The sequence below is a fragment of the Bombyx mori genome, chromosome 1 (genome assembly GCF_030269925.1).
Source record: "Bombyx mori chromosome 1, ASM3026992v2".
In the NCBI taxonomy this organism is placed as follows: Eukaryota; Metazoa; Arthropoda; class Insecta; order Lepidoptera; family Bombycidae; genus Bombyx; species Bombyx mori.
In genome coordinates, this window is record NC_085107.1 from 3873026 (window position 1) to 3898057 (window position 25032).

General features: G+C 39.8%; 2 protein-coding genes across 2 annotated transcripts in view; both read left to right on the plus strand.

The window, feature by feature from the left end:
* Window positions 1–645: 645 nt before the first annotated feature.
* The window catches only part of LOC101737840 (sushi, von Willebrand factor type A, EGF and pentraxin domain-containing protein 1), a 117241-nt gene continuing 92854 nt past the window's right edge, over window positions 646–25032 (plus strand). The window contains exon 1 of the mRNA XM_004932780.5: window positions 646–901. Within this exon, the coding sequence (XP_004932837.1) occupies window positions 847–901 (55 nt within the window). The 5' untranslated portion in view covers window positions 646–846. The remainder of the gene's footprint in view (window positions 902–25032) is intronic.
* LOC134201873 (uncharacterized) lies at window positions 11482–18870 on the plus strand. Its single transcript, XM_062677145.1, has 2 exons — window positions 11482–11711; window positions 13865–18870. Exon 2 carries the CDS (start codon window positions 14929–14931, stop codon window positions 18682–18684), a length of 3756 nt encoding a protein of 1251 aa, XP_062533129.1. The 5' UTR covers window positions 11482–11711; window positions 13865–14928; the 3' UTR covers window positions 18685–18870.

Consider the following 25032-nt stretch of genomic DNA (forward strand, 5'->3'; position numbering starts at 1 on the left):
TTTGGTTCTGAATATCTATCTACACAAATAATGTATGTAATTAAAACTTTACGTCAAATATCAGCTGGTCCATTTTTTTGAAAATTTATGACAACAAAAATTTATTTAAATCGGTTCATATATGGTATTTAATTATTCACACAAGTTAACAATTAATTTAAAGTTCTTCACAAGAATATGTAGTAAATGACACCATAGAAATTTGAATTCTTAAAAAACGACGCAAGCGCATCTCCCGATACGTTCACAAGTTAAACAAAAAACATATTAACCATGCATGCATTTGAGGTTTATTCAGAAAAGATTTACAAGGGATACAACTTTGGCATCCCCTTTAAAATACCCATCGAAAAAGGCATATGGTCCCAACAAAAAAAGAATACAAAAAGTTTGACCTCAAGAACGCCTTTCCCTTGAGTACTGAACTGCAACGTTTATCTCAGTTATGAAAGAATGGATTGATGCAAGGCGCTCTGTACAGACACCAGTCTCTATACCTCAGGATAGCGCCCGCGTAAACATGCTGTTTCCGTATGGTTTTTGTTGAATGTCAATCGTCATACAGCCTTGCTCAACAGTCTTTCGGGTTACGAATTGTAACGGTGAAAGGCGGACGCGAGGTGGGGGCTCCGAAGTGGCCCGGCAGCCAGCCGCCAGTCTACTGTCAGCCGACCTTCGCCACACTACTCCACCGTGCCAGTGCCACGCGACCACGACACTTTTACTTTCGCGCGGAAATCGCGAATCGACAGTTCGAAAATTTAAAATTTTTATTCGTTGTGTTTGTGGTTAGTGACGTCATGGACAAGTGATTTTTTTTTCTCTCCCAATAGACACTAAATCAAAATGTTATTGTGCCTTGTTATTTGGAGCGTTTTGCTTGCACCGACTCTGTCACAAGGTGAGTGGAACAATGCAGGCATGCGAAAAAATAATATTTGTCAGATTTTGAAATTAGAACTTAACTTTTGCTCACAGCATATTATACATGTTTTGTTTTTAATGGAAACACAAAATTTACATACCGGTTCTCGGCTAATATAATAATTGGTCGTGTTACCATAAGCAAAAACAATGAAACCATTGTCTATCGTTTTTTGTATGTGCTAAAGCATGCTTTTTAAAATTCAGTACTAAAATGACGCAAATTAAATAGAAAACAATTAATCAGAGTCCATTGTCCAGTAACTAACAATCTTGTTAATCGTTGCCGCGAATCTTGTATGCGCGAGCGACGATATTAACATAAAGTTTTTACCTAATCATTTAACTAAAGACAGACTGTCATACATGTATGTATATGTATATGAGTGGATAAAATAACGCAAATGTTGCTTACTTTTACCACGAGTAATTATTAAAAAAAAAACTTTCACCTTTTTAATTTTATTTCATAGGTTTAATATTTCTGGGCTATGATAAGAATTTGTAAGAACTGATTAACATCGGATTTATGACATTTTCCAAGTTCAAATTTTCCAAAAATAGTAAGTAGATTTTATCATAAAATATCCAAGAATTAAAAAGAATGTGATTTCGTTAATTAACCTTTTTGGTGATTTGATATGCAATAATGTTGTATTGGTTAGCACTGACATATTTTATCTTTCGACACTTAAATACGATATTCTAGGCGAATATCATAAAAAACGTATGCGAAGTCGCTAAGTCGTTTTGTTGTATTGTTAATGACCACGCGAAATTTTCGAACACGCTCATGCCAACGTCACAGACAAATTTTCACTTACGAAGCATTCGAATTAAAGTTCAAATTTGCTTGTTAACGAACACAAAGCACACATTTTGAGGCCGCAGTTAATCCGTCTAGTACACTCCAGCTCGAATGCGGAACCCTGAAATAATACGCATACTCGCTTATTATACTCGTTCTAATTTCAAGCTATGATTTAAAATCTAGAAGGAAATTATTAACGAAAATTCCTTACGTCAATTGTGTTCATAATTACTACCATTAAATTGAGAAACACGGAGTTTGTCATTTTAATTTAATTTATCATTGCTTACATGTGTGACTACGAAAGAGAGCTTCGCATTTTAATGATACAAACTGTTGTTTTATGTGTACTATTTAGTATTACTAGAGGCCCGCAGTAGTCGAAATGCGACTATAATTAAATGGAATTGTAAGTTTGTACACTATTATGATTGTATTTTCAACGCCAATACTACACTATAGAAAAATATTAATAAAGACAAACAGTATTTAATCTATTCTCAATTTGACCACAGACGTCAAGAACATAAGTTTGACAATAAATAAATAGTATGCATGCGTGCGTGTGTCAAATACACGGTAGTGTGTGTAATGTTTACTTTATTGATTTAATGTATCTTTTATGCATTATTTTAAAAAAATATTAGCATTGTGCACTTCTTCTCTATATTCTCTATAAGTGTGGAAAATTTCATACTCCTCCGTCCGCGCAATTTTCGTAAAAAGGGATACGAAGTTTTTGCTTCACGTATTAATATGTAGATATATTTGTGCCTTTGTTTCTTTGGTCGAATCGTTTCGTGTGCCGTTTATTCGATTTAGTTGATACATTGCACAGTCCACAGAGTGGATGCTCCGATAATACAATCAAAATACAAAAGGTGACGCGCGAATTTGCAACTAACATATCTATTACATGTAATATTTCTCGATATAGAATTTAATAAACACAATTTAATATAATTCTCATTTTACCACCGATACAAATTATTTAAGGGGCTTATAAAATTTTGCGTGATAAATAAATATCAAATCTAATTAACTTCTATTCAGAAAAAAATACACGCACTCAATGAGATGATGAGTCTTGAGTTCAGAAATTTTGTACATGAAAGTGCAATTGTAAAGCACTTCTACACATTGTGAAATGAGTCTAATTTTCAATACATTTAGTACCAATACTAGAGTCTATAAATATACTTTGAATTTATATAGTTCAGACTATTCAAAACTGAACCGAACCGAAGATCGCTCGTCGTACTCAGCTCGTTATAAGTTTCAGGAAGTTTTAAGTTTGATATATTCTTATTTTTGTGATTCATTTGATATTTTTAAAGCAAAAGAGATGATAAGTTTTTAACGCTATCGTCTGTTTATAAATGAAACAAATGGTACTGAAGCCGGTAACATAAATGAAATTTAACCCCAAATTTCGTTGAATAGTTCGGTCACATAATATTAAACTTACAAGGGGATCAAATTGTACTAACTTTTAGCACTAGTATCAGAACATTAAACTCTGAGCTAGTACTGAGTACTAGAGTGAGTAGAGCAACATAACATATAACCATTACACGTCCTTACGAATCCATCAGATCCAATAACCTTTGCACTAGACGCCTTCAGCTCTAACACTAGGAGCAGGCTTAGGGACCCCGATAACTGTACTCGTCAAACTCGACAAAGAGTTCGACGTGCAACCCATTCGACCCATGAATCAGCTCGCTGAGTTTCTCGCCGGATCTTCTCAGCGAGTCGCGATTCCGATCCGGTAGTAGATTTATTCGCGAAGCAGCTGCTCTTGAGCTGTTAGGTCTCCTTCGGAGGCGCTCGGGCAGCTGTTAGCAAATCCCACCCCTTCTGGCTGAGCCTTTGCTCGCCCACCTGTCCTGGTGAAACTGGAAAGTCCTCCGGGCCACCAGTAATCCTTCAATGATAAGATAACCATTACAAAAAGAAAATTAATATTAAAATTTATGCTAAATTAAATACTGTTTTAGTAGCTTTACCAATAATGAGCACGTAATGTACAATTTGAAAAATTCGGGCATCAATAACCGAGTAACTTAAAATGTCAATTGAGATAGATCTTGAAGTCAGAAACTTAAAGAATAGTTAGCATTTATTACAAAAATCGTTTTTATATGGATTCGTGCTTAATTTTCTTGTTTTCTACATATATTATTATTGATATCTTCTGAAAAAACACTCACACTCCTAAATATTAATACAACACTTAATATGTAACAGAACATTATTTTATGATTTTTATTTTTAAATCTCTCATATTATTTGAAATCACACATAATAGCCACGGATGTGGGCAGCCTTCATGAGTTTAGTTGTTGACCGTGGAGTTCAATTTAAAGTAATATTTATGTGATATAAAGATTATGTAAAATAATGAAGTGCATTATTGACCTATATACCAATGCAGTCCTATTTTGAATGGTTTTTTTATATGTTTGGACAGACCAATGAGCTTGTGATAATCTAGTAATTAGGGAGACATTAAGGGAAAACCTCAATTCTACTGCGGTCTCTGATGCACCCCTCAAACGAATTATTGATTTACGGCAGAAATACGCAGCATTGTAGTAATCACCCAAAAGTAAAGAAAACGCGGCACCCCCCAGTAAATATCTTTTCTGGATCAAGTCCACTATGAACTTACTGAAGTCGCAGTGGCCTAAGCGACAAGACGGCCGGTGCATTTGTATCGATTCTTAGCGATGCGACTGTACCAGTGTTCGAATCTCGCATGCAAGTAACAATTTTCTAATAAAATATTGATATATTTTCTAATATGTATGTACTTAACAATTGTTCGTGAATGATTTCCACGGTGAAGGGGTAACGTCGTGTTATAAAAATCGAACCCGCAAAAATATACTTTGCGTAATTGCTGGTGGTAGCGCGTCTTGTGAGCACGCACGGATAAGTACCACCATCATATTTATTTCTACCGTAAATAGTAATACGTTTCGGATCGAATACTGGAGAAGAAATTGCACTGAAACTTTTTTCCTACCTAAGCTGATAGATAGCCTTGAGAGGCTATGTCAGCGTAACCTAAAAAGTAGGTGAGCTCAAACCTGATAACGTTACTAACACTAACCCTAGCCAGGGCAGTGTTTTGCAGAATCTACCACCGGATCCGAAACGCGATCCACTGAGAAGATCCGGCGTGAAACTTAGTGGCCCGTGTTTCCAGGGCACTGAAACATTGTCACTTAGAACTCGTGTCTCAAGCTAAGCTGATGGAATTTATGTCACTAATCATGCTAACGTCAGCTCGTCCACCAAATGCTGAGCGTGCATTAATTATCTACCACTTCTGCGTTACGTGACGGAAAAAACCTCGATTTCAGCAACAAGTGATAAAGATCTCGATTTGCTTGAATCGATTCGTGTACGCAAGAACGCGTGCATACAGATTTGCTTTCACTTATCCTTAACTGACATCTATGTTTGTGCAAGTACGCCGGACGATTGCAATTATATATTACTAGAGGTCCCGCAGTAGTCGAAATTCGACTATAATTAATTGGAATTGTAAGTTTGTACACTATTATGATTGTATTTTATACTTCTATATTCACAAATTTCGGCAAGACTACACTATAAAAGATATTAACAAAGACAAACAATATTTAATCTATTCTCAATTTGACAACAGACGTCAAGAACAAAAGTTTGAAAATAAATAGTATGCATGCGTGTGTGCATCAAATACATGGTATGTAGTGTGTGTAATGTTTTCTTTATTGATTTAATGTATCTTTTATGCATTCTTTTAAAAAAATATTAGCATTGCACACTTCTTCTCTCTATTCTCTATAAGTGTGGAAAATTTCATACTCCTCCATCCGCGCAATTTTCGTAAAAAGGGATACAAAGTTTTTGCTTCACGTATTAATATATAGATTTATTTACGGTTCACATGTACTTTTGGTTTGTTTGATTTTTCCAGTAAGTCTCTTACAATAAATAGTAAGGCATTTTTGAATTTTTAAGCACTATCGAATTGATGTAACAATTTGGATATACATATTTTTTAATTTTCCACTGACCTAGTTTTAAATCTCAATATCCTATAAAGGAATCTTTGAAGTTTGAAGTTGCAAATTGCCATTTATCCCGCGGCGCAGCACCGCATTAGTAGCGAATCTGTGTCTTCGACTTCAAATAAAATATCAAGTTAAAGTTATCATTTTAATTACGATTTATTTACGAATCAAAACATTAGGTGCGTTGACAAGTTCCAACGGAAGAAACTGATTATTTTCTGTAATCACAGAGAAGAGCTTCAAATTAACAAATCGGAATGCTCTTATTGCAGTTCGAAAATAAACGTAGCGTTATATTATTTGTTAGATAAATCCCTTATGTATTTATTATGTAATAATTAATCCTTTCTGTATTATTTTATTGACATCAAAATTAAGTTTAGCCTAGTAAAACTATAGCACAAACTGAGTTGTTCTGTAAAGAGCAACAACATTTAAAGCTATTGCTTCACCAGTTTTTATGTTTTTTTATATTTCAATTAAAAAAAATTTGTTTTTAATATTTCTAATGTTCCTTCTTCTAATGTTTCAATAATCAAATTACCATTTAAGTCACCATTATAACATATTAACCTATTTTAAGATTTATGTCATAAATCATATAGAGTTTACATATACTGGTGGGTCGATAAAAAATACAGCTTTATTGAATGCAGAACAGATCCCGACAAGATATTGCTTCTGGAGTACATAGCCTGAACTAAATAACTGAATATCCGTCCCGGGAGCACTTTATCCGCGCGATTTTCTTCTGCAGCTGATAATAATATAAAAGCCCGATCTCTGCGCCAATTTGATTTCTTAGATATTGCGAGGTTCTTTCAGCGACTCTAATTTAATCAATTGCTGCTTGAACTTTAATTCTATTCGATCGTACTCATAAATTGCTCTGTAAAATGCAATTGACATTGTTTTGTGTTTTTCACGTTAATATGACAATATAGCTTTATTAAGTACTAGTCAATTTTTGAGGAGACTAAAAAATTTGTAACTGTCATCTATATATTAATACGTGAAGCAAAAACTTTGTATCCCTTTTTACGAAAATTGCGCGTACGGAGGAGTATGAAATTTTCCACACTTATAGAGAACATAGAGAAGAAGTGCACAATGCTAATATTTTTTTTAAATAATGCATAAAAGATACATTAAATCAATAAAGAAAACGTTACACACACTACATACCATGTATTTGACGCACACACGCATGCATACTAGTTATTGTCAAACTTTTGTTCTTGACGTCTGTTGTCAAATTGAGAATAGATTAAATATTGTTTGTCTTTGTTAATATTTTTTATAGTGTAGTCTTGGTGAAATTTGTGATTATAGAAGTATAAAATACAATCATAATAGTGTACAAACTTACAATTCCAATTAATTAAAGTTGAATTTCGACTACTGCGGGACCTCTAGTTATAATTAAAACTTTACCTCGGAAATGACGTGAAAATCAACACATGCTCTGTTAATAATAGCTTTCTTTTTTATTCGTAAACAAGTAATAGTAGCTGATTAGTATAATTAACAAAAATAGAGGTAACAATGAATTGAATAATTTTTTTTTTTATTGCTTAGATGGGTGGACGAGCTCTCAGCCCACCTGGTGTTAAGTGGTTACTGGAGCCCATAGACATCCACAACGTAAATGCGCCACCCACCTTGAGATACAAGTTCTAAGGTCTCAAGTATAGTTACGACGGCTGCCCCACCCTTCAAACCGAAACGCATTACTGCTTCACGGCAGAAATAGGCAGGGTGGTGGTACCCATCCGCGCGGGCTCACAAGAGGTCCTACCACCAGTAATTACGCAAATTATAATTTTGCGGGTTTCATTTTTATTACACGATGTTATTCCTTCACCGTGGAAATCAATCGTGAACATTTGTTGAGTAGGTACGTATTTCATTAGAAAAATTGGTACCCAATTGAGATTCGAACACCGGTGCATCGCCCAACACGAATGCACCGGACGCCTTATCCGTTAGGCCACGACGACTTCAATATTGTTTATTTCAAAATAGTTATAAGCTATAATTCTATTGAAGGTCTAATAATTAAATAAGACTATAATTTAAGAAAAGGTTAGACCGCAGAATTTGTTACGCCGCTCCTTGTCAGGGCTTATATGATTTACTTGGCATTATTTAAGCTCATTATTAAATCATTTCAATATATAAGCTTATGTTCAATCAAAGAATCCTTAAATATTGTGTCAGTTGAGATTATGGTCGAATTTCGATAATTCTATTTGAAACTCTACTATCGAAGTCGTGTCTTAATAAAACTTATTTTAAGAAAATCCCGCACTGCAATACTCTTGTTGACATCTTATATTATATTATGATCATAAACGATAGCACTGATCACGACCATGACTTTCAATCTAGTGGGCGTAGTAAGTAGGTAAGTAAACACTATTGTTAACGGGACATTAAGAAAATACCATAATTTATTAGCACAAAGAACCTATCTCGTGACGTGAGAGCGATTTTTAAATAACAAACAGATTATTTTCATCTCTTTATATCGAAACAATAGCATCCTAGTCAAAGGGTGTTGGGTTTTCAATACAGTTTTTCTATGTGATTATTACTAACACATTTCTCTCCCGTCTTTAAAACTATAAAGCCACTTCTGTTATACCATTACAGATTGTAGGACGTATTTGTACTTCTTTTTTTTTATAATCCCAGTAGGTTTTCTTTATATCTGCACTTTTCTTTATATCTATCACCAGAAGGGTCATGAGCTTTCTATCTACTCATGCAGGATCCTAGTGCAACATGCCATCAGTATTCCATTTTGGTCCTCGACTTCACTGCTTGGTTTTATTAAGCTTTACAACGGTATAGATGTAGACAAATATAGACAAATAAACTTGTTGAAGATATTACCAAGAATTCGTATCACAACAGAACGTGACGTGGTTCACTGTTATTGGTGCACCGAAAAACATGGCCGATAAGTCAAACTTCTAGTTTTTGAAATTAAAATAGCATGTCGATTTCATACCGAAATAAGGATTTCAAATAACTAGTGGTCACGCAGTAGTCGAAATTCGACTATAATTAATTGAAATTATAAGTTTCAACATTATTATACATAGTTCTATTGTTACAGATTTCGCCAAGACTACACTATAGACAAATACTCGTAATATTAAAGATAAACAATACTAACCTATTCTCAATTTGACTACAGGCTTTAAGCAATAACAAAAGCTTGACAACAAACAAAGAGTATATGTGTGTGTGTCAAATACATGGCAGTGTGTGTAATGTTTTCTTTATTGATTTAATGTAGGTATCTTTTATGCATAATTTAAAAAAAAAATTAGCATTGTGCACTTCTTCTCTATATTCTCTATAAGTGTGGAAAATTTCATACTCATCTGTCCGCGCAATTTTCGCAAAAAGGGATACAAAATTTTTGCTTCACATATTAATATATAGATTTATGTACACTCCTGTTTGGAAGTGGGTGTATTAAGTCTATCCATTTAATTTTAAATTTGAATACAATGTTAATTTCAGCATTTATATACTGCGATTATTAAACTTAAACAATACGGTGTTCGTTGCATGCCCAAATATTTTAAGTACAAAGAATTATCATTATAATAATATATTTTTATGACAATAAATTAATCAGCTTTGGCCATCAATAGAAACAGAATGACGTCATACTAAGTCCTCTGAGCGCGTTGACCTTACCGCCAAAAGTGATCTAGTGAAAGTTGGCGACATACAGATTTTCGTTTTATTGTCATTGAATCCTTATTTGGCTCCGTCAAAATTATGGTCAGTCCCTAGTCGCCATTTGTTAAAAATGTAAAAGATTTATATTATATGAATGACTTGCATGTTGTCATTTCTCAAATATAAAGATTTACTCAAATATTTAAAATCTTCAATCCTTAATATGATTTTTTTTATGAATTTAAAAAAAATTATTATAAATTTTTGAAAAATTTATGAAAAATTGATTATTTGCTTTATATGCTTACTCTGTACATGTGGTGTAAGAAAAAATAGTATAGAATTGTTATTAATATGTGTATTAAGCACTGCCTCGCCTGAGAAGACGGCAGGACACACTCCGGCGAGGTGGGCAACAATCGGCCGGAGCGTTAGAGACTATTGGGAGAGAAATTTATTATTATTATTATTGATATTTGTATCGATACATCGAAATAATGAATTTAGAAGCCATATAGTGCTCGCCATGTTATTTATTAGTAATTTCTAGAATTTTGACATTACGAATGATATTTTATTGAAAAATTGCACCGAAGAGAATTACAGTGTTAGGATGTATTGTGAAGTCAAACGGGTGGAGCTAGCCTACCTAATTCTGCCGCAGAGCAGTCATTTGTTTCGGTCTAAAGGGTAAGAAAGCCATTACATTACATTTCGTTCCTAGACTTCACTTTTCAAGGTGATGTATTCACTAGGGGCTCCGCAAAACATTTAACAAAAGATGGTACGTAAGCTGATTCATTTATCAATGTAATAAGTAATAATAAAAAACAAAACTTTTTTTTCCTTTTGACATTACCAGTTTTTAGCTTATAATTCTTGACCGTGGGAGTAGCTATCCTTCGATGTGTTATTCGAGCGCTAAACCAAAAGATCATAAACTAAATACATTAGGAAGCTCTAAAAATGGAATAGCTGTATTCTTTCGTCATAATTCGCTCAACTAACTTTATAGCACATTTGATTTAGAAAAAAAACAGTCTTACTATTGAAAATATTTCGCACGCGCTATCTTTACACGTATTAATGTCGTGTAAAACATAAGCCGTGAGACCAGTTAACGGGGCTTATTTCAGTAAGCTTTCTCGAACTGCTTTTGGCGGGAACAAGTAGTACCGAGAGCACACAGACAGCCTAACAGTACATATACATTTACTAATTAATGAAAAGAGACAGCGCAATCGATGCTCATATCACGAATGACAACAGGCTTCAAGACTTCGAAAACAATTTTAATTTCGGATTTTTTTTCTCTTTAAGCTAATTAAAAGCAACAAATAGGTAGAAGTAATTAAGATTGTTCAAGGTTATAATCACGTGCAGCGAAACGCCACTGAATAACGAAAGATTATTATTTTTAGCAACAATTAACAACCAAGTGAATTTGAGGTGTCTGCTCTGAATATTCATAATTAACATCCTACTATAGTTCACTGTTGGACATAGGCCTCTCGCAAGGCACGCCACGCGACCCCATCCTGAGCATTTCCCCTTCATCCATCCACTCCACTCCAAAACTCGTCTACACCACCTGTATATTGGTCGTAATCAATTCAAAATTAGTATAATCGATAAAGATCGAAATAATCTTAGATTAGACGTATTTTCCAAAAAAAAAAAAATTCACAAATCATAGCCTTTACTTAAACTGATGATGAATGGTTCATGGAAGTTAGTAATGCACCGAAAAGTAGCTGACACAATCGACGTGTTTTCCTTTAAAGGAAGATAAAATAAAATTATCATTATGACCTTTCTGTAAATTACGATTTATCCTTAACGGACACGAATCGTGTGAAACCGGCTCCTTCGCGCAAATCGATATTTGAATTTCGTTATTCTCAAAACGATGCAATTTTATTAGTTGGTAAGCAAATAAAAAGTTTTTTGGGTTTTTACGAAATATTAACTGTTCGAAACCAATCCGTTAGTTTTTGAATTCTTACCACGGCAACACGGGTCGCGATTTGACGGTGCCGTCGCGATTTGACATCTGTCACTTTGTCTTGCTTCTCGAACGGGACGGTACCTGTATATTGACGGTCTACGCTAAAGTTGTGTATCATCGCTAATCCTTATCCATTCCTGCCCCATACCCTTCTCCCTAAGTGATACGGCGTGAGAAGACGAAGGCATCGGTTCCGGTGAGTGATTGCATGATATTTTGTTAAAATAGTACACACGGCGCCGCGAATCGCGGCACATGTTCGACGCGCACCTCGTGCTGGTTTCCGTAGCCCTAGGCTGCCACGAGGTCGCTGGGTTCGAATCGAACAATTTCTGGTAGCAGAGCGTGGTTAGATTTCTGAAATCTATAGTAATTACCACGAATGTAAAATTTTTTACGTCTAACCTCACTTAATTTTGTTACTAGTCAGCAGAAGTAGTGTAGGCATAGGGTTCGGTTCTGTTTAAACTATCATTCTGCTGACCTAGGTCAGGTCGTTTAGTGTGTTTCTATCCACCTGGTTAAGAAAATTAGTGAGTAGTAATAGTTAGTAATAGTAAGACTGATTTATTAGCTTCCACTGCGCATAGCTGACTAATTGTACGTGAGTTGGACAGCTGTGCTGGCTGAGTTTATGACCTAGCACACAGCTGCTACAGTGGTCAGCTATTTTCATACTATTACTACAGATTTATGTTAATTCTGCTCATCATAGCAGTAGATTACCACATCTATTTAAGCATAGTTGTGTGTAACAATCTGAATGTTATTACAGTTGGGGTTTATAATTTATTATTAATTTGTGTATGATTGTAGCTCACTTCCTACTTATATTTTAGTATAATTGAGCTGCAACACATTTGTAATTGAATATAACTGGAGTACTTGTTGAACTTGTAGTAGTAGATTGCTGGTTGGGCCCTGTTTGGAGACTAGCTTAGTTATAGTCCAGAGGCCAACGGTGTATGAGTGTCATTTCAAAACTTATACCAGCAATTTACTATTATATATATTTTTTGTTATTTGTTTTAATTTGTTCTAAATTTAAATTACTTGTTTGAATTTGTGGTAGTGGATTGCTGACTGTGGGCCCTGCTTGGTGACTGGCTTTGGTATAGTCCTGAGGCCATCAGTGTTTGAAAATTAATTCACAAATTTTTATCAGCAATTTGCTATCATATAATTAATTTTTAATTTTAATTTTGTCATTTGACTTACCCGTTGAACGGTGTGAATACTTTGTGATAGTAAATTGTTGATTGGGTCCTGTTTGGTGACTAGCTTCTAGTTATAGTCTAGAGGCTAGGTGCGCTTGAGTTTAGTTGCAACTCAAAACCTGGTATCAGCAATTTTCTATCTTATAACTTTTAATTTTAAGTTTGTTCTTATTTGTTGGGGTGTCCTTGGTACAGTGGTGAGGTCTAGGTTACCTAAATACTTAGGAGTAGGAATATTTTGGTGGGCTCACTCGTACACTCCTTTAAATAATTCCTTTGTTATTTTTTTTTATTTGAATTTTAATTTTTTTTTTACTTTTTTTTATTTTTTTTTGAATTTTTTTTTGATTTTTTTTGAGTTTTTTTTTGGTCTTGTTGTAAACTGCAACTAACATGTCGGTGTCCTACATTCGCGGGAAGGTGACTAGTGAGCTCCGATGGTTCGCATCAGCTCATGCTTTGGTTGACAGAACAGATAGGGATGCGGCATTGCTCGATAGGGCGTCTCAGGTGCACGAACGGTTGGAGGTAGTGTACGATCGGTTGTCTGACCTCGTTGCTTTGGGGTCCGAAGTGGAGAAGGAGGTGATCCATGCCATCGGTCTTGACGTGGACCAGTGTCAGGAGTACGCTGATGCCATTCTGCAACGGGTGGCCGATATTAAGAAGCAGTCGTCATCCGGTGGTAATGGAGGTTCGGGAACTACGTCAGGCGTCATATCACGCCTCCCCTCCATCGACCTGCCGATCTTCCACGGTGATCTGAACGAGTGGGTCGGCTTTATAAATTTGTTTGACAGCCTGGTCCATGGTCGGTCGGACTTGACTGCCTCTTATAAGATGGCTCAGCTTCGGGGTGCTCTGCGAGGTGAACCTGGTGAATTGGTGGCACACTTGCCTATCACCAACGACAATTATGCGGTCGCACGCCAGATCCTTTTCGACCGATATCAAAATCAACGACGGTTGGTAGACGCTCAGCTGGCCAGGCTGTTTGCGATACCCAAACTTTCTCGGGCGTCCGATATCAGAACCGAGGTACTGAATCCAGTTACGGTGGCCACTAAGGCCTTGGGCAATTTGGGTCTACCAGTAGACCAATGGTCATATCTGCTCTTTTATATTGTTGCAGGTAGGCTGCCGGTTGAGGTGCTCACTCGCTTCGAGCAGCAGGACAACGCAGGTAGGGACGAACTGCCTACCCTGGCCAATCTGCTGGCATTTTTAGAAGCCGAAAGTCGCAGACACGAGATTATGCCACCACCCTCCTCCTCTGGGTCGCGTGTGCCGGCTTCCGGCCACGCCGTTTCGGTTGCTCAGAGGGGAGGGGGAGGGGATAAGAGGGGGCCGTCTCAACGACTGACTGCGCTCATGGCAGCGGTGGGAGGCCCACGGTGTGCCTTCTGTCATGAGAGCGGGCACGACGTAGCCACCTGTCCGAGGTTCCGGTCGACGCGCATCAGGGGTAGACGCAACATCGTTGCCCAGCGGCGATGGTGCTTTTTTTGTTTTGGGCCGCACACGGCGAGCGTCTGTCCACAGCCACAATTGTGCCCTAATTGCGACGGTCGGCACCATGCCCTCCTGTGTCTGGAGTCTGCCGCCACTCCGAGGTCATCCGGACGCAGTCATCCAGCCTCGCCGACCGGTGAGCGCACCGGTCGTAGCCCTCGCCAATTCGGCGGCGTGGACCCTCGGGAAGAGGCTTCGCAGGGAGGCGCCGGGTTGGGTACTGCGGGCGGGTGCCAGCGGATGCCCACTAGCTACGCCGGGGTGGCCACGTTGTCCCCCCGTGCGGGGCCGTGTTCGCCTGCTGGATCGAGTAGCCCTGCTCACTCGTCTCCCCTTCCCTCAGAAGTACGGTTTTCCCCTCCGCTGAGGGAGCGGCCGACGCTGGAGCGACTCCCTCCAGTGTTTGGCCCGTTTGGCCATCGTACACGGAGGTATATGAGGCGGGACGGGAAACGAGGGCCTTATGTGGGAGCGTGGGATCCGCTGGCACGCTACGACCTTCCGTCGCGCGCCGACCGGGATAGCGGGGACCCGGGCCCCCGCTAGGAAATTGCCGCTCACTGCAGTGTTGCCCCAGCCCCAGAAGCTGTTTTACTTCCTACCGCTTCTGTTCGGGTGTTGGATTCGGATGGCAACACTGTGTTTGCTCGAGCTCTGTTGGATTCCGGCGCACAGGGCAGTATTATGTCGAGCAACCTTGCAGTACGGTTGGGCAATCCTATTTACAAGTCTTCTTATTCTATTCGTGGAGTGGGCAATGTTAGAATTTCGGACGTGATCGGTCACACTTCATTTATTTTCTCATCGAATCCCAACCCTCGCTTACAGTTTAGAGTCTCAGCTTTGGTGATGCCTGAGGTGATAGGTCGTCACCCTCCGGTGAAGGTAAATAGTTACATACGGTCATTGACTTCAGACTTACGGCTAGCGGACCCCAAGTTTGACACACCGGGGCCAGTAGACGTACTACTTGGAGCGGATGTACTAGGGAAGCTGCTCCTAACTGGGAAGCGCGTTCTTCATGCGGAGGGTTTGGTTGCAATGGACACAAAATTAGGGCATGTATTGTTGGGTCCTGCGTTCCGGCCGGTCGCTGCGAGGAAATCGGACAATTTTCTGGTCGGGTCTACACTTTCGGAAGTAGTCCAACGGTTTTGGGAACTAGAAGAACCTCCTACAGCTTATCGAGTTAACCCGGATGAGGAGGAATGTGAGCTGTTTTACCAGAATAATACGGGTCGTCTCTATTCGGGCCGGTTCTTGTTAAGACTTCCTTTTCGGGCGAATCGCCCACTGCTAGGCAGTTCGAGGAAGGCAGCAGAGACTAGACTTTTGTCAATGGAGAGACGCATGAGGCGCGACGCGGTGTTCCGTCAGAAATATGTAGAGTTTATGCGGGAGTATGAATCCTTAGGTCACATGTCGGTTTCCAAGGTAGATTGGAGTGCTACGGAGCACTGTTTCCTGCCTCATCATGCGGTTTTGAAAACTCCTAACGGTAAAATTAGGGTCGTGTTTGACGGTTCGGTTACGACCTCCTCCGGCGTCTCGTTAAATCAGTGTCTCCATTCGGGTCCAAAGCTGAACCGGGACATTTCAGACATACTGACGAGCTTCCGCAGGCACCAGATCGTTTTCGTGGCAGACATCCGAATGATGTTCAGGCAAACGGTGATTCATCCGGAGGATAGGCGGTATCAACTCATTCTCTGGCGTGAAAGCTCAGATGAGCCCATAAAAATTTATGAACTGAACACGAACACTTACGGGTTGCGGTCGAGTCCATATTTGGCGGTTCGTTCTTTGCGGGAGCTGGCAGTGAGGGAACGGTTGCACTACCCTCGTGCTGCGGACATTTTGGAACGGGACCTATATGTCGATGACGTATGTACGGGCGCCGACAGTGTCGAAGAGGCCTTATCACGCAAGGATGAACTGATCCGCCTTTTGAGCAGGGGCGGGTACGAGTTGAGAAAATGGCTGTCTAACTGTCCTGAGTTGTTGACTGGTTTGCCAACGGAGTATCAACAGGATCCCCATCTTTTCGAGAATGTCGATAACCCTAACATGCTGTCGGTCCTAGGGATTCAATATCGTCCGATTCAAGATGAATTTACCTATCGGGTGGAGTTGGAAAATCCAAAGGTATGGTCTAAGCGAACGGTGCTTTCCACAATTGCTCGAACCTTCGATCCAAACGGTTGGATCGCTCCTGTCACTTTTCTCTTAAAGTGCTTCATGCAGCGACTGTGGTCTGCTAACCTGTCATGGGACGAGGGGATTGCTGGTGACCTATTGAAGGATTGGTTGAACTTTTTCTCGTCTCTTCCTGATATTAACCACGTGTCAATACCTCGGAAGCTGGTTCCTGCGGGCAAATACAAGGCGTCTCTCCACGGGTTTTCGGATGCCTCGGAACGCGGATTCGCAGCTGCGGTATACTTGCGAACGGTTTCTTCAACTGGAAGGGTTGATATACGGTTGGTGTTAGCTAAGAGTAAGGTCGCTCCGCTTCGGACACGCATGACAATTCCGAAGCTCGAGTTGTCTGGTGCCGCTCTACTGACTAGGTTGTTAAACCATACAGCTACTAGGTTACGGTCGGTTATTGATTTAGAAAACACTGTGTATGCTTGGACAGACAGCCAGATAGTGTTGTGCTGGTTGAAGGCTTCGGTTCATACACTTGAAGTTTTCGTGGCCAACCGTGTCTCCCAGATTCAAGGATCTGAGGTCCCTCTAACATGGAGACACGTGCCTGGTGAGCTCAATCCGGCGGACTGCGCTTCTCGGGGATGCTTAGCATCGGAAATAGTTGATCATCAGTTATGGTGGGGTCCCCAGTGGCTCACAATGAAGGCTTCTCAGTGGCCACCCTCTCGCATAGGAGTTCCTCCAGGTCTCGTGGCTGCACCGGCGCAGTTCGAGGATCGAGGAGTGATTCAGGGGTTGGATTTGGATCTGCTCATCAACCGTTATAGCTCCTTGGACAAGCTGGTTAAGGTTACCGCCTGGATTTTGAGGTTTATTCGGAATTGTCGTTTGCCGGTGTCTCAACGCAATATGACACCTGTTGTGTGTCCCATCGAGCGGAAGAAGGCGCTGCTGAAATTAATTGAAGTTGTGCAAGCCACCAGTTTTCATTCAGAATTGAAGGCGCTAAGGACTGAGCGCCCTAAGCTTCGTGGAGCTATCGCTCGTCTTAGCCCCTTTGTAGACGGCCAGGGGCTGATTCGAGTGGGAGGTAGATTAAGTAACTCCAATTTACCTTATTCGGCGCGCCATCCTCTTTTACTTCCCAAGAAGAGCCAGTTAGTTGACCTGTTGGTGATGGATCGCCACATCGCAAATTCGCATTCCGGTTGCAATGCGCTGCTGGCATCCCTCCAGAGGGAATTTTGGATTCTGTCAGGGCGTCGTACGGTTCGGAGCGTCCTTTTCCGGTGTTTACCCTGTTATCGGCTTAAGGCGTCTACGATGCAGCCTCAGATGGGAGATCTGCCTCCAGACAGAGTGAAGAAGATGAGGCCATTTTCTGGAGTTGGTACGGACTTCGCTGGGCCCTTCATGATCAAGGCTTCACGTTTGCGGAATGTTAGGTTAATTAAGGCTTATCTGTGCGTCTTTGTCTGTCTTTCAACCAAAGCTGTACATCTTGAAGTTGTTGCCGACCTTACAACTGAAGCCTTTATTGCGAGCTTGGATAGATTTGTGTCCCGTCGAGGTTTACCCGAATTGATACGCTCCGATAACGGAACGAATTTTGTAGGTGCGGACCGTTACTTGCGGGATGTAGTAAATTTCTTGAACAATAACCAGGTGGATATTGAAACGGCCCTCTCTCGTCGCGGTATTCGGTGGACCTTCAGTCCTCCAGGATGCCCCCACTGGGGTGGAATTTTCGAGGCAGTAGTAAAATCGGCTAAGACTCACTTGATGCGCGTGATAGGGCAAACCTCGCTCACCTTTGAGGAGTTAACTACGGTATTTTGTAAAATTGAAGCGGTACTTAATTCACGGCCGTTGTGCCCGCTCAGTTCAGACCCGAATGACTTGGAGTCGTTAACTCCAGGCCATTTCTTGATAGGACAGCCACTCAATGCGTTGCCGGAGTATCCCCTCTCGGATATCAAGCCTGGACGGTTGAGGCGATACCAGATGTTGCAGCAGATGTCCCAAGATTTTTGGAAACGTTGGTCCCTTGAGTATTTACATCTGCTCCAGCAGCGCTTTAAGTGGACGGATAGAACCAGTCCCCCTCACGTCGGTGACCTTGTGTTGGTTAAGGATGCTAACCTGCCGCCACTGCGTTGGCGTAGGGGGCGCATTGTTAATCTGTTTCCCGGTAAGGATGGGACCCCTCGGTCTGCAGAGGTTCTGGTCGGGGACTCGGTTCTCAAACGAGCGGTCACAACGTTGTCCCGGCTGCCAGTTGATTAGGGACAGGTAGGGGACCTGTCCGGGCGGGTGACTGTTCGAAACCAATCCGTTAGTTTTTGAATTCTTACCACGGCAACACGGGTCGCGATTTGACGGTGCCGTCGCGATTTGACATCTGTCACTTTGTCTTGCTTCTCGAACGGGACGGTACCTGTATATTGACGGTCTACGCTAAAGTTGTGTATCATCGCTAATCCTTATCCATTCCTGCCCCATACCCTTCTCCCTAAGTGATACGGCGTGAGAAGACGAAGGCATCGGTTCCGGTGAGTGATTGCATGATATTTTGTTAAAATAGTACACACGGCGCCGCGAATCGCGGCACATGTTCGACGCGCACCTCGTGCTGGTTTCCGTAGCCCTAGGCTGCCACGAGGTCGCTGGGTTCGAATCGAACGTTAATCTTTTTTTATTTATTTTTTTGCCCTTGTAGGCAGACGAGCATACGGCCCACCTGATGGTGAGTAGTTACCGTCGCCCATGGACTACAGCAATGCCAGGGGCAGAGCCAAGCCGCTGCCTACCGATCTTTTACAAGTCTTACACATTATATTAGATGGAGTTAAAAAGCATATCAAAATTAATTTGGGTTAACAAGTCTAGTTGTAATTACCCTTGACTGTATCTTTGTTATAAAGATTTCCTACAATTAATCAGAGAATTTAGGTTAAGCATGAATAATTATTAACTTTGAATAAACTAAACTGACTAATAAAATTGAATAACTTTTAAATTCCATCTAACAAATACATATTATAATGTTGCTAGAAGCGTCCAGTAGCACGTCTACTTTCACGTTACAAGCTACCTTTTCCTTTTTTTCTTTTTTTCTTTTCCTTTTTATGCTGATACCCTTGAGAGGCTATTTCAGCTTCTCCTTGACGTGTAGGTGAGCTCACGGGGCTCAAACCGGGTGTGTTGCTAGCACTGGCGCTAGCAAGAGCAGTGCTTCGCAGAATCTAGCACCGGATCGGAAACGCGACCCACTGAGAAGATCCGGCGAGAAACTCAGTTGGCTACGAGTTATCGAAATGTAGCGGGATATAAATTCAATCATGAGTTTTAGGGGTACAACAGCGATTATTAAAGTAAAATGTTCCTACCCGTCTTGTGCGGGGAGAGACCCAGACGTGGGGTGGCGTGCTTTGCACGCTCACCCGCAGTAGGAAGCCGGGTGATGGTAGACCGCGTTCCCCCAACCGCTCTGGGGGAAGGTGTAACGCGGCGCCATCAAAGCGGGCTCTCGGCCCGCTGAACGAGGGAACCGGTGGTCGTGTCGCTGGCGGCCGCCGGTCTGGCGTCCGTGGGACGGTGGGATGGATGTAATGTGCTCTGCGTCAACCCTGTCCCGCCGTTTCAATAGCCCCGACTGGGCTCCGGCCCGGTCCGAGGTAGGACGCCGGTCGTGAGCGGCAGGGGTTTTTAGTGAGGTTCAACTCCCACATACCCCACCTGCCGCGCGGGTGGGGATCCGGCGATTTTCTCCTGTGGAAAAAAAAAAAAATCGATTGTCAAGTTGGCTGGGGCTTCGATGACGAGGTAATATATTAACATAGGTTCCAGATATCGCTTGGCGCCAGATGGGATGTGTCATCTATAGTGATAGAAAAAATACTTGTAAACTGAGTTTTTTTTATTGCGCTCGATAAAAATATGCAGACGAGGATACGGCTCATCTGGCGGTGAGTGGTTACCGTCGGTGGACCGATGCTAGCAATGTCAAGGGCGCAGCTAAGTAACTAACTAAACTAACATGAAAAAAGTTATACAAAGAAAGTAAAGAAAAAAATTGTCAAAATATAATTCTCTAACATCTTTTTTTTTTCATTATTGGCAAGTACAGTAACTAAAACTTAATATTTCCTTAATTATTTTGTTCAGGAGATTAATTATTGTTATATAACATATTTTTACGTACATACGTTTTATTCGTGCGAGACAATTCCTATTCAAATAATTTACAGTTTTCGAGATCCGAAATTGTAAAACGTCATCACTAAACTGCAAGAATAAATTGTGCAAGACTAAACTGTTATAGTAATCGAATCTCGTGTTCTTTTGGTGAAATAATCAACAATCTAGCATTCAAAAAAAGAATTCTTATAGTAAATTATCTCTTAATTTTCGTGTAATCAACATTATATTACAAGCTATTCGCACATTACAAACTGCCGAAACAATACTCCAGTAAAACATTACATCGTTAACTAGACAAGCGTCTGACTGGGCCACAAACATCTTCGTAGTTAGTGCGAATGTACCGGCGTGTAGTCGAGCGTAAACGTGTCAATCAACATTGAGAGAAAGTTCTCCGCTGACCTAAACTGGCCTTTAGCGAAGTATACCATACACTCAATATTAAAGTAATAGGCTTTTATAAATTTAATTATGAAATAACCGGTTCTTTTTTCTTTTAGTGAACATTGTAATGGCAGTTGGGAGGGCGTATTGTGAGATGACACGGATAATTAACGTCATCCTGCCTATTTCTGCTATAAAGCAGCTATGCGTTCCATAACAGTGGTGGCATTCGCATTGTGATGTTTGTGAGGTGCAGTACCCACTTAACGTCGAGTAGGCCGAGTGCTTACTTAATCATCTAAAGTAACACCAAATTACTGCGCACAGATTTTATTCTGAGAACTGCGTATTAAAATATAACTGTTTTATTCGATTATTAAGCTATTGCATAGCTTTTATCGCGGATTTTGAGCGCGGCGACTAAATCAAGAAATTCCGTAACGAAAATAAAACCTAATACCCCCACTCCGCCTACCATGTAGCTCGCGTTCAACACATTCACACGTTGCACTTGTGTAGTGTTTATGAATAAGCGCGCGGCGTGACGTCGCATTGCATGTGTATCATGAAAAGTCTGCTAATCTCTCTCTCGCGCGGTATAGCTTAAGAGTGTGAAGGGGACAGTTAATGTTTTGGTTTTGTTAATGCTTATAAATATAGCGCGGTCTTATTTTATTATTGTTTTAATATTAAATTATTATTGTCTAATTATAATTGCATAAGTTGATATATTTTTTTATGCAATAGCTTAACCGCGGCAGTCCCCGAGTGCCACACGTTTTTATAATTTCCAAAATCAAACGTTTCCGATCGATCATATTTATTTTAATTCCTTTCGGTAACTCTATGTAACCTAATAGATACAGTATTAAACGGGCCTTGTGAATATATAAAACGACAAGTGTGATGACCCTTATCAAAGCTATGTTAAAAGGTAAATACATACTAATAAAACAAGCACGAACGCGGATTGACTACGAATATTGAAAAGATCGTTAGCCGGCCGACAAACCTCGATACCAGTCTAATATGTGTGTTAGTAACACTTCGGCTTTATGTGTTATTATAGGAAATGTAGCCATCACAATTTTATAGACGATAACAAACGTTAACGAATTCAAATTTAACGCAAATCTTAGAATACAAAATTTTGTGAGTTTCATGTCTTTGGGCCAGTTTTTATTTGGACTACATTCTGCTGCGATTACTTATAATGAATTTATTTAATAGAAGAAATTAAGATCGAAATAATTGGTCAATTGCGACCTGAACTTGCTCGGAGAGGGTTCCGTAATGTTACTATGATAAATTATTATATAGGATTTTCAATTAAGTTTTTCTGTCCGCGAATAAAACCGTATTATTTAATATTTATTGCAAAAGCTTTAGCTTCACACTTTCGAAATTCAGTGGGAGGAGTTTATGGGTATTTATATTTTTTTATGTTAATTAAAAATTACCAAATAAATGTTGTTAATGCTCACACTACCCATAGAATATTTACGTAACCCCAAAAAGTTGTTGCTTAGATAAATATTACCGGAAACGGAATAATTATAAATCGACATTGACATTCACACACTTAATAAATTGTTTTTTAGAAACAGTTATTGAATATTGAGAATGTTAAAGAATTTATTTGCAATAAAAAGGATTTGGTTTGAAACAAGCTTGGATCTGACTTTTTAGGAGCCGCGACAGAAAGATATTGCTTTAAACTTCAAAGGAATTACGAAATGATTATGTTTCGGTTTGTTCGCTTCCCTAATAAGGATGGAAATGGAAATTATTGATTAATTTTATAACAATGACAGAGATTTAATACGAAAACCCTAGCAATTGAGACCGAGGCTGGGCGCGAACTGTTGACAAGTTCGACACAGTGCCGACTGTGTTTTCTGCGGAGAGTGAGTTTCGGTGACACGGTCGATTGTTGGAACACGTTTCTCGCCCACGGTGTGACGTCATCGCTGGTCGGACCGGTCCGACGGTCCATATTGCACTCATTCTCGACATAAACGTATTTAATGTACCTTCAGTTTAACGTCAAATGGAATAGTTTATTTGCAAAAACAACAAAAAGCTCATTCACAGAATTAGGTGAAACGGACGCTATCCGTTCAAACAATATAACTGGATTATTAGAACGTCGTGGTATTTGAATAGATCATAAAACATCATTTAGAATTTAGATTATGGTGTTTGACTTGATTAACAAATAAAATATTTAATTTAAGAACTTTTTACTGTGTTTTATCTATTCAATATCAGTTTCTTCTTCTGAGTCGGTCTCTTTATTGCTGAAGGTCGTATCTAGTTTGAAATATTGACAACTCGATGCACTATACTTCTCCACGTCTTCCTGTCCTAGGCGATATTATAGCCTCGATATTGGCAGGCCAGTGAGCGTCTTTACTAGATCAGACCAGCTGGTAGGAGAGCGTCCGCGTGATCTTCTTCCAATCTCAATATAAGTAATCATATTTACGTTGGGTGTATAGTCTTGTTATTACTTAATTCACGTTCGTATGAAATTTGTTAACAACTACGAACATAATATTTGGAACATCAATAATTATTAATTTCGAACACATTTAAATTTATACATATCGGGAACTTTTACTGGCTTTACTACTCATTTCAGTAAGAAAATTATGAATGTTAAAAAGCGACACGCTCGCGTCAAATGTTGTTTTGTGTTGGAACCATTTTTTTGTACTAAAATCCGGTCACGGATTGTGAATAAAACAATGGTTCGCATTACTTCGCATACACCGGCTCGCTGTTGCCACAAACGGAGATTGTCATGAACGAACCTTGAGTTCACTAATAAAATATCTGCTATGTTCGGCTATAGAATTTCACGTTGTAACATAAGTAAATTTGCATAATAATAATTCTGTCTGCGCTCACAGTGAAACGGATAAGATCTTAAAGAGCCGTTGCGAATGTTTTCCTTACAGCTCGAATATTCAATCTTCCTATGTCTTAGGAATTATCAGTCGTATTTTATTAAAACATTCGATCTATACGTATGTGTGTATTCTGCCTTAGTACGTGTAGTTTAAGCTAAAGAGCTTATTAGACGCGTCAATTAAAGTTTACAGTCAAAAAAAAATACAGTTACCGCATTTAAATAAAAAATAGGTCATTTCACCAACTTTTTTTTCCCTACCTGTACTGATAGCCTTAAGAGGCTATTTCAGTTTCACCCTAGCGTGTATGTGAGCTCTTGGGGCTCAAACCGGAGATATTGCTAACACTGGCCCTAGCAAGAGCAGTGCTTCGCAGGATCTACCATCGGATCGGAAACGCGACCCACTGAGAAGATCCGGCGAGAAACCCAGTGGGCTGTGTCTAGGGGTTAACATTAGACTCACGAAATATGACTCTAATAAAACGAGAAGTAAAGATTTTCCTCTCATATTTAGTTACAGATAAACGAGCTCACGGCCGAAGTTGTTTAAAGTTATAACAGCTGACCCACCCTTAAAATTAGAATAAACTAAAAAAATACATAACATGTTAAATTAATATTATTATTTTTTTATTGCCTGGATGGGTGGACAAGCTCACAGCCCATCTGGTGTTAAGTGGTTACTGGAGCCCATAGAATCTACAACGTAAATGCGCCACCCACCTTGAGATATAAGTTCTAAGATCTCGGTATAGTTACAACGTCTGCCCCACCCTTCAAACCGAAACGTATTACTGCTCACGGCAGAAACAGGCAGGGCGGTGGTACCCACCCGCACGGACTCATAAGAGGTCCTACCACCAATAATAAATTATATATATTTTCGCTACAAGAATTTGTTACATGAATTCGGAAGCTAGAAGATCGTACCATAGTACATTTTGAGGTAAAAAAAAAACATTCCAGTACCTTATTAAACTAGTATGTACAAAGTGTCAAATTAATAGGATTAACAACGCACGCAAAATGATTCAGAGCTGCCAAAAAAGTAAATGACCAACTATGGATATATGCATCTAAAATTTCCGAAAACGTAAACATTCACCGTTCATTCACTATTTAACTATTCG